At 49.8% G+C, this 10,210-nt stretch overlaps 1 protein-coding gene across 2 annotated transcripts in view; it reads left to right on the forward strand.

Annotated features, from left to right (window-relative positions):
• Positions 1 to 9,796, forward strand: part of cenpq (centromere protein Q) — a 72,769-nt gene extending 62,973 nt beyond the window's left edge. For both annotated transcript variants that reach the window (XM_085975864.1, XM_085975865.1), the window contains exons 7-9: positions 1,558 to 1,677; positions 3,036 to 3,104; positions 9,537 to 9,796. In XM_085975864.1, coding sequence (XP_085831990.1) covers positions 1,558 to 1,677; positions 3,036 to 3,104; positions 9,537 to 9,680 — 333 coding nt within the window. In that variant the 3' untranslated portion in view covers positions 9,681 to 9,796. The remainder of the gene's footprint in view (positions 1 to 1,557; positions 1,678 to 3,035; positions 3,105 to 9,536) is intronic.
• The last annotated feature ends 414 nt before the right edge of the window (positions 9,797 to 10,210 follow it).

A 10,210-nucleotide genomic window follows, 5' to 3' on the forward strand; every position in this document is an offset into this window, starting at 1 on the left:
ATCGCTCTATTCCCGATCCCTCAGTGTGTTAACACTCTGTTCCCGATCCCTCAGTGTGTTATCGCTCTATTCCCGATCCCTCAGTGTGTTATCGCTCTATTCCCGATCCCTCAGTGTGTTATCGCTCTATTCCCGATCCCTCAGTGTGTTATCGCTCTATTCCCGATCCCTCAGTGTGTTAACCCTCTATTCCCGATCCCTCAGTGTGTTAACCCTCTATTCCCGATCCCTCAGTGTGTTAACCCTCTATTCCCGATCCCTCAGTGTGTTATCGCTCTATTCCCGATCCCTCAGTGTGTTATCGCTCTATTCCCGATCCCTCAGTGTGTTAACGCTCTATTCCCGATCCCTCAGTGTGTTATCGCTCTATTCCCGATCCCTCAGTGTGTTAACCCTCTATTCCCGATCCCTCAGTGTGTTAACCCTCTATTCCCGATCCCTCAGTGTGTTAACCCTCTATTCCCGATCCCTCAGTGTGTTAACCCTCTATTCCCGATCCCTCAGTGTGTTAACCCTCTATTCCCGATCCCTCAGTGTGTTAACCCTCTATTACCGATCCCTCAGTGTGTTAACCCTCTATTCCCGATCCCTCAGTGTGTTAACACTCTATTCCCGATCCCTCAGTGTGTTAACACTCTATTCCCGATCCCTCAGTGTGTTATCGCTCTATTCCCGATCCCTCAGTGTGTTAACCCTCTATTCCCGATCCCTCAGTGTGTTAACCCTCTATTACCGATCCCTCAGTGTGTTATCGCTCTATTCCCGATCCCTCAGTGTGTTATCGCTCTATTCCCGATCCCTCAGTGTGTTAACCCTCTATTCCCGATCCCTCAGTGTGTTATCGCTCTATTCCCGATCCCTCAGTGTGTTATCGCTCTATTCCCGATCCCTCAGTGTGTTATCGCTCTATTCCCGATCCCTCAGTGTGTTAACCCTCTATTCCCGATCCCTCAGTGTGTTAACCCTCTATTACCGATCCCTCAGTGTGTTAACACTCTATTCCCGATCCCTCAGTGTGTTAACCCTCTATTCCCGATCCCTCAGTGTGTTAACACTCTATTCCCGATCCCTCAGTGTGTTAGCGCTCTGTTCCCGATCCCTCAGTGTGTTAACCCTCTATTACCGATCCCTCAGTGTGTTAACACTCTATTACCGATCCCTCAGTGTGTTAACCCTCTATTACCGATCCCTCAGTGTGTTAGCGCTCTATTCCCGATCCCTCAGTGTGTTAACCCTCTATTCCCGATCCCTCAGTGTGTTAACCCTCTATTACCGATCCCTCAGTGTGTTAACCCTCTATTCCCGATCCCTCAGTGTGTTAGCGCTCTGTTCCCGATCCCTCAGTGTGTTAACCCTCTATTACCGATCCCTCAGTGTGTTAACACTCTATTCCCGATCCCTCAGTGTGTTAACCCTCTATTCCCGATCCCTCAGTGTGTTAACACTCTATTCCCGATCTCTCAATGTGCCGTTCTATCGCTCCATGCTACTGGAATGTGTTTAAACCTCTTCCTCCCAAGGTGCACTACATTACCTGTATGTATCCTTGTGTCGCAGGATGAGTTGGACAAAACTCTCGATACGTTGGAACGGAACAGGGAAGAAGTGGAGAGGCTGCAGGATGATATCAACAGCTTGAAAGACTTTCTGGATGAGACCGAGTGTGAAGAATTACAGGTTGGTGTGTCACAGGCTCTGTCCACTCACATTCACTTGCCGCTTCACTACAGCGCAGTACAACTTTGTCCGAAGCTTGTCTATCTCTGATCATTTTCGATTCTCCGTTTTCTCCCTGCATCATCTCCTGCTACTGCTCCGCAGGGACCAATGCCTCACTCAAGGCGGCGTACTTCACTCACTCACCTAGACAGTGACTGTTGGCAGGAGCGTCAGCCCTGGCTGATTTTCACCCCCTCCCCAACCTTGCTGAGAATAGCACCGAGGCTATTTCTAACCCATTAGAATCATAGAACGATACAGCGCAGAAGGAGGCCATTCGACCCATCGTGCCTGGGCCAACTCTTTCCAAGAGCTATCCAATTAATCCCACCTTCCTACTGCTCTTTCCCCATTTTCCCTGTAATATTTTCCCTTTCGAGTATAAATTCACTTTCCTTTTGAAAGCCACGATTGAATCTGCTCCCACCACCCTTTAAGACAGCGCGTTCCAGATCACAATAACTCGCTGCGTAAATAAATCTTTCCTCATCTCGCCTCTGGTTCTTTTGCCAATTACCTTCAATCTGTGTCCTCTGGTTAGCAAACTTCCTGCCACTGGAAACAGTTTCTCCTTATCTACTCTATCAAAACCCCTCGTAATTTTGAACGCCTCAATCAAATCTCCCCTTAACCTTCTCTGCTCCAAGGAGAACAATCCCAGCTTCTCCAGTCTCTCCACGTAACTGAAATCCCGCATCCCTGGTACCATTCTGGTCAATCTCCCCTTAACCTTCTCTGCTCTAAGGAGAACAATCCCAGCTTCTCCAGTCTCTCCACATCACTGAAGTCTTTCTGAAACGTAACTGAAGCTAGTGCCAGCCGTAGCACTCTCGCCTCTAAGCCAGAGGGTTATGGGTTCGTAGTCCCATACCAGGGACTTGAGCACATCAATCTAGGTTGACACTCCCCGCGCAGTACTGAGGGAGTGCTACACGAAGTGACGTCTTTCGGTTGAGATGTTAAACCGAAGCCTTGTCTGCCCTCTCAGGTGGACGTAAAAGATCCCATGGCACTATATCAAAGAAGAGTTCTCCCCAGTTTCCTGGCCAATATTTATCCCTCAATCAACATCATCATAAAAAAAAAACAATTACCTGGTCATTATCACATTGTGGGAGCTTGCTGTGCGCAAATTAGCTGCGGCGTTTCCTACATTACAACAGTGACTACACTTTGAAATGTATTTCATTGGCTGTCGAGCGCTTCGGGACCTCCTGAGGTCATGAGCCATTGGCCAAGCTGGAATGAACCATTTCTCGGAGTCTCTCCTCGACACAGGAGACTGATAACTTTCCCTTTCTCCTGTTTTCCCACAGAATGTGAGTGCTGGGGTTCTAAACCTCCCCGAGCTTCCTCAAACCAGTTTCCAGCAAGCCACCCTTCAGGTTAGTGCCCGCAGAGCGGGGAAATGGCACAGGAAAGCGACGGAAATATCCAGGGCCTGCCTCATTAATAATGTGCACCTGGTGATAAAAACTGAATGAAAACATCACGTAGGAAGATAGGCAACGTTGTAAGCAGTGTAACGCATAATGGTACAAAGAATTATCAATAGATTAAGTGAATGGGCAAAACTGTGACAAATGGATTTTAATAAGTGCGAGGCCATCCATCTTGGACCTATAAAAGGATAGATCAGAGTACTTTCTAAATGGTGAAAAGCTAGAAGGGGTGGAGGCCCAAAGAGATTAAAATGACCTGGACAGGTGCAGAAAATAATCAAAAAGGCTAATGGAATGCTGGCCTTTATATCTAGAGGACTAGAATACAAGGGGGTAGAAGGTATGCTGCAGGCAGTCCCTCGGAACCGAGGATGACTTGCTTCCACATTAAAAATGAGTTCTCAGGTGACTGCTGAGTCCAATGTGGGACCTACAGTCTCTGTCACAGGTGGGGCAGACGGTGGTTGAAGGGGCGGGTGGGTGGGGTGCTTGGGTTGACGTGCGCTCCTTGCGCTGTTTGCGCTTGGCTTCCGCTTGCTCCCGGTGAAGAGACTCGAGGTGTTCGGCGCCTTCCCGGATGCTTCTTCTCCACTTTGTGCGGTCTTGGGCCAGGGATTCCCAGGTGTCGGGGATGTTGCACTTTTTCAAGGAGGCTTCGAGGGTGTCCTTGAAGCATTTGCTCTGCCCACCTGAGGCTCAGAGTAGAGCACTTGTTTTGGGAGTCTCGTATCGGGCGTGCGGACAATGTGACCCGTCCATCGGAGCTGATCGAGCGTGGTCAGAGCTTCGATGCAGGGGATGTTGGCCTGAGCGAGAACACTGACGTTGGTGCGCCTATCCTGCCAATGGATTTGCAGGATCTTGCGGAGGCAGCGTTGGTGGTACCTCTCCAGCAGCTATGCAAAGCCTTGGTTAGACCACACCTGGAGCACTGTGAGCAGGTCTGGGCACCACACCTTAGGAAGGATATATCGGCCTTGGAGGGAGTGCAGCCTAGGTTTACCAGAATGATACCTGGACTTCGAGGGTTAAATTACAAGGCGAGATTACACAAATTAGGGTTGTATTCCCTAGAATTTAGATGATTAAAGTTTTCAAGATATTAAGGGGAACTGATAGGGTAGATGGAGAGAAATTATGTCTGCTGGTTGGGGATTCTAGGACTAGGGGACATAGTAGAGCCAGACCTTTCAGGAGTGAAGTTAGGAAACATTCTACACACAAAGGGTGGTCGAAGTTTGGAACTCTCTTCCACAAGAAGCCCGCAGTCGACCTGGCAAAATTGGAAAAAGCCTCTTAACTGCCTGTTAACAAGCAGTTAAATGGCTTTAATCCTCTTCCCACCGCTAGGAGTCGGGTCCCTGCGCAATTCGGGGACCCGACTCCTGGGAAGATTGATTGGAGGCGAGTTGGAAGCGGGTTCGGGACCCGCTGCCAATCTTTTTGATTTTGCCAGCAGTCCCGCCTCCAAACCCGTCCCCTGAGCGCCGGCAAAATCGAGCCCTGGGTGTCTGAAAGAGCTTGGAAAATCAGCCAGGTATCCCTCCCCGAACACTAATCTGGGCAGAGGAAATGTGTAGACACCGAGTGACGACATAGAGGGCAAAATTCGGTTGCTTTGCACCTCCCTAAGAGGGCACTAACGAGGGCAAAGCAACTGGGGCGCGGCGCCGCTAATGCCTCCCGTGAAATTCAGCGGGAGGTTAGCGGCAGCGGTAGCCGATAGCGCCCCGTGGTGCAGCGCCTCTGGCCGATGACGCCCCACTCGCGCCCCGGCCGCAAACTTCGGTCGCGCCCCCTGACTTACCGCCGAACGCCATGTCCAACAGGGTCAGGGGGACATACGTGCGGCCAGGGCGGCAATAATTAAAGGGGAGGTGCCGGTCGGCCATTTTTCTTGCTGGCCACCTGCCCCCTCTGCCGCCCCCCCCCGCAGGGTGCCGGCCGCAATCCGTCAGCCCGGCACTCCTCTTGAGTGATAAGGGGAGGAAGGCCTGCAGTACCGCGGCACATAGCGCCGCGATTTACACTGGGAGCGCCCCAAGGGGGAGGGGGAGCGCTTCCAGTAGCGCCCTGCCTCCTCGGGGCGCTACCATTGAATTTCGTGTGCGGGGGCGCTAACTTTTAAAAGGAGCGCCCCAAAGGAGGCGTGACCGAATTTTTGCCCCATAGAATCTTATGACCTGTATCATAAAACACTAATTCAGCGTCAGCTGCAGTATTGTGTCCAATTCTGGGCACCACACTTCAGGAAGCACATGAAGGCTTTGGAGAGGGTGCAGAAGAGATTTGTAGAGTCGTAGAACGGTTACAGCACAGGAGGAGGCCATTCGGCCCGTCGAGCCCGTGCCGGCTCTCTGCAAGAGCACTTCAGCTAGTCCCACTCCCTCGCCCTTTCTCCGTAGCCCTGCAAATTTTTTTCCTTCAGGTATTTATCCAATTCCCTTTGGAAAGCCACGATTGAATCTGCCTCCACCACCCTCTCAGGCAGTGCATTCCAGATCCTGACCACTCGCTGCGTAAAAATGTTTTTCCTCATGTCGCCTTTGGTTCTGCTGCCAATCACATTAAATCTGTGTCCTCTGGTTCTCGACCCTTCCGCCAATGGGAACAGTTTCTCTCTATCTACTCTGTCTAGACCCCTCATGATTTTGAACACCTCCATCAAATCTCCTCTCGACCTTCTCTGCTCCAAGGAAAACAACCCCAGCTTCTCCAGTCTATCCACATAACTGAAGAATGGTTCCAGGGATGAGGGGTTACAGTTGGATGTACAGTTACAGAGGGATGAGAGACTGGGGTTGTTCTCCCTGGAGCAGAGAAGGTTGAGAGGAGATTTGATAGAGGTGTTTAAAATCATGAAGGGTTTAGATCGAGGAAATAAAGAGAAACTGTTTCCAGTGGCTGAAGGCTCGATAACCAGAGGACACAGATTTAAGGTGATTGGCAACAGAACCAGAGGCAACATGAGGGAAACTGAGTAGTTAGGATCTGGAATAGCCTCATAGCCTTACCTGAGGAAGGATGTTCTTGCCATGGAGGGAGTGCAGCGAAGATTCACCAGGCTGATACCTGGGATGGCAGGAATGACGTATGAGGAGAGATTGGGTCGATTGGGCTTATACTCACTGGAGTTTAGAAGAATGAGAGGGGATCTCATTGAAACTTATAAAATTCTGACAGGACTGGACAGACTAGATGCAGGAAGGATGTTCCTGATGGCGGGGGAGTCCAGAACCAGGGGCCACAGTCTAAGGATAAGGGGTAAGCCATTTAGGACAGAGATAAGGAGGAATTTCTTCACCCAGAGAGTGGTGAACCTGTGGAATTCTCTACCACAGAAGGCAGTAGAGGCCAATTCATTAAATATATTCAAGAAGGAGTTGTATATATTTCTTAAGGCTAAAGGGATCAAGGGATATGGGGAGAAAGCAGGGACAGGGTACTGAATTTGGATGATCAGCCATGATCGCATTGAATGGCGGAGCAGGCTCGAGGGGCCGAATGGCTGACTCCTGCTCCTATCTTCTATGTTTCTATGATAGGGCGGTGAATACAGATTCAATGGTAACCTTCAACAGGGAATTGGATAAATACTTGAAAAAATTGCAGGAATATGGGGAAAGAGTGGGGACTAACTGGCTTGCTCTTTGAAAGAGCAGACTCGAGGGGCCGAATGGCCTCCTCCTTTTCCATATGATCCTCTGATTTGATGCCCCCGGGTCCCAGAGGATGGAAGGTCAGTGACTGACCCACTGACCCCACCCCATCAGAGAGAGGAGCCCTTCATCCGCCATCTGTCTGGGGCTGGATTTGACGCCCGGCCCCTGAGGCTGAAAGTTCAGAGTCTGACCCCCAGGTCCCAATACCATGTCTGTGCAACACGGCTAAAGTAGCAGTGTGCCCCCTGACAATAGCAGACACAAACTTTCGATCTACTCAATCCCAGCGATTAGTGCGCATAATAAGTGCCTAATATCACGCAGCCCAACAGAATTCAGGTGGGCAGCATTGAAATATAGAGCTAGCGGGTATACAGAAGGGACTTGTTAGAAGGCAGCAGGGAATCTGTGGTGTAAAACGGTAATTATTAACCAGCAGGCGGCAAACAGCAAGGATCCTGAGTAGTACAAGCACTTTGACAGCCTGATTCACTGGCAGCAAATTACCCTCAGCAGTGAAGTGTAGTACAATCTCCTGCGACTCTGCCAAGTTAGGCACTTCACCGAACAGGGGCACGGGCAGCAGGACAACCGGGGAGAGGCATTCAAAAAGAGAATGCTGCACTAGACGGTGCTAATATACTTTTTCCTTCCCATCTTGACTCTTGCTGGAGTAAGATCCACGGCCTCTCAAACATTGAATCGTAGCATCGTAGAATCTTACAGCACAGGAGGAGGCCATTCGGCCCATCGTGCCTGTGCCGGCTCTGAACAAGCTCTCCAATTAGTCCCACACTCCCCCCTGCTCTTTCCCCACAGCTCTGCCCATTTTTTCCCCTTTAAGTCTTTATCCAATTTCCTTTTGAAAGTTCCTATTGAATCTGCTTCCACCGCCCTTTAGGCAGTGCATTCCAGATCACAACAACTCGCTGTAAAACAAATTTTTCCTCATCTCGCCTCTGGTTCTTTACCTTAAGGAGAACAACTCCAGCTTCTCTTAAGTCTCTCCACATCACTGAAGTCCCTCATCCCTGCTACCATTCTGGTCAATCTCCCCTTAACCTTCTCTGCTCCAAGGAGAACAATCCCAGCTTCTCCAGTCTCTCCACGTCACTGAAGTCCCTCATCCCTGGTACCATTCTGGTCAATCTCCCCTTAACCTTCTCTGCTCTAAGGAGAACAACCCCAGCTTCTCCAGTCTCTCCACGTCACTGAAGTCCCTCATCCCTGGTACCATTCTGGTCAATCTCCCCTTAACCTTCTCTGCTCCAAGGAGAACAACCCCAGCTTCTCCAGTCTCTCCACATCGCCCTGATAGATACGCATCTCTTGCGTGAGCTGGACAGCGAGAGTCCACAGGTTGATCGCAGCCCAACTCGTTCCTGTCCAAACATGCACATGCAGGGGTAACTCGATGGCAATCCAGAATGTCCCCCCACCCCACCAGTTTCTCTTTCCTAACCTAAGGGTGATGAAGCCGATTACATTGCCTCCCCAACCGCTCCCCCCTCCTCCCTGTGACCTTACGACTCTGATACATCGGATCAGCTCCTTTCCCCATGCAGGGGAACCAACAATAAGGAAGGCAAATGGCATGTTGGTCTTTATTGCAAGAGGGTTGGAGTATAAGAGTAAGGAAGTCTTGCTGCAATTGTACAGGCCCTTGGTGAGACCACACCTGGAGTACTGTGCACAGTTTTGCTCTCTGTATTTAAGGAAGGATAGACTTGCCTTAGAGGCGGTGCAACAAAGGTTCACTAGACAGATTTCTGGGATGAGAGTGTTGCCCTATGAGGAGAGATTGAGTCGAATGGGCCTGTACTCTCTGGAGTTTAGAAGAATGAGAGGTGATCCCACTGAAACGTAAAATTCTCAGAGGGCTTGACAGGGTATATACTGAGAGGCTGAGGGGAGATGGGCGAACGGGACTTGGTGCCAGTTAGGACAGCCGAGTTTTGGATGACCTTAAGTTTACGTAGGGTGGAATGTGGGAGGCCGGCCAGGAGTGCGTTGGAATAGTCGAGTCTAGAGGTAACAAAGGCATGGATGAGGAAGGATATACTTGCCTTAGAGGGAGTGCAACGAAGGTTCACCAGACTGATTCCTGGGATGAGGGGATTGTCCTATGAGGAGATATTGAGTGAATGGGCCTATATTCCCTAGAGTTCAGAAGAATGAGAGGTGATCTCATTGAAACGTTTGAAATTCTAAAGGGGCTTGATGGGGTCGATGCCTGGAGGCTGTTTTCCCTGGCTGGGGAGTCTAGAACCAGGATCACAGTCTCAGGATAAGGGCTGACTCGGAGGGTGGTGAATCTTTGGAATTCTCTACCCCAGAGGGCTGTGGAGGCTCAGTCGGTGAGTATATTCAAGACACAGACCGATAGATTTTTGGACGCTAAAGAAATCGAGGGATATGGAGATCGGGCGGGAAAGTGGAGTTGAGGTAGAAGATCAGCCATGATCTCATTGAATGGCAGGAGGGGCCATATGGCCTACTCCTGATCCTATCTTCTGTTTCTATGATCATATTGAATGGCGGCGCAGGCTCGAGGGGCCATATGGCCTACTCCTGATCCTATCTTCTGTTTCTATGATCTTATTGAATGGCGGAGCAGGCTCGAGGGGCCGAATGGCCGACTCCTGCTCCTAATTCTTATGTTCCTATGTGCACTGTGCCTCCCTGTGACCGCCTGTCTGTTCCGTGCTCACAGGAGAATCTGATGGGCATCGGAAATCGTGACCACCTGCTTCAGGATCTTCAAACAATTCAGCGTTCCCCCCACGTGCAAAACCTGTTGACCTTCCTTGAACTCGCCCACGCAGAATCTGACGGCGTCTCTCCTATTGGCCACTGAACAACTTACTGTTAATTTTGTGCTGTGCGTCTCCAAAGTTAACTTATGATTCCTCACACTGGTGTGTTACACGTTTTCAGAAGCGGATCTATAATAAACTTTTAGTTTTAACCACATCCTGCCCCCCCGTGTGTATTTTTCTTTAACCGTCTGTGTGGCGTCGTGCGCAAGATATATTCAAAAGGAAAATCATGTTGGGTATATACACGCAGTTAACATGCAGGTACAGCAAGTAATTAGGAAGGCAAATGGTATGTTAGCCTTTATTGCAAAGGGATTGTAGTATCGGAGCAAAGACGTCTTACTGCAATTATATAGGGCTTTGGTGAGACCACACCGGGAGTATTGTGTACAATTTTGGTCTCCTTACCTAAGGAACAACAACTTGTATTTATATAGCACCTTTAACGTAGTAAATGTCCCAAGGTGCTGCACAGGCGTATTTTAAGACAGTAAATTTGACACCGATCCACATAAGGATAAATTAGGGCAGGTGACCAAAAGCTTGGTCAAAGAGGTAGGTTTTAAGG

This window comes from Somniosus microcephalus, unplaced genomic scaffold (genome assembly GCF_052327205.1).
Source record: "Somniosus microcephalus isolate GS21.2 unplaced genomic scaffold, FLI_Smic_1.0 unresolved_chr2, whole genome shotgun sequence".
In the NCBI taxonomy this organism is placed as follows: domain Eukaryota; kingdom Metazoa; phylum Chordata; class Chondrichthyes; order Squaliformes; family Somniosidae; genus Somniosus; species Somniosus microcephalus.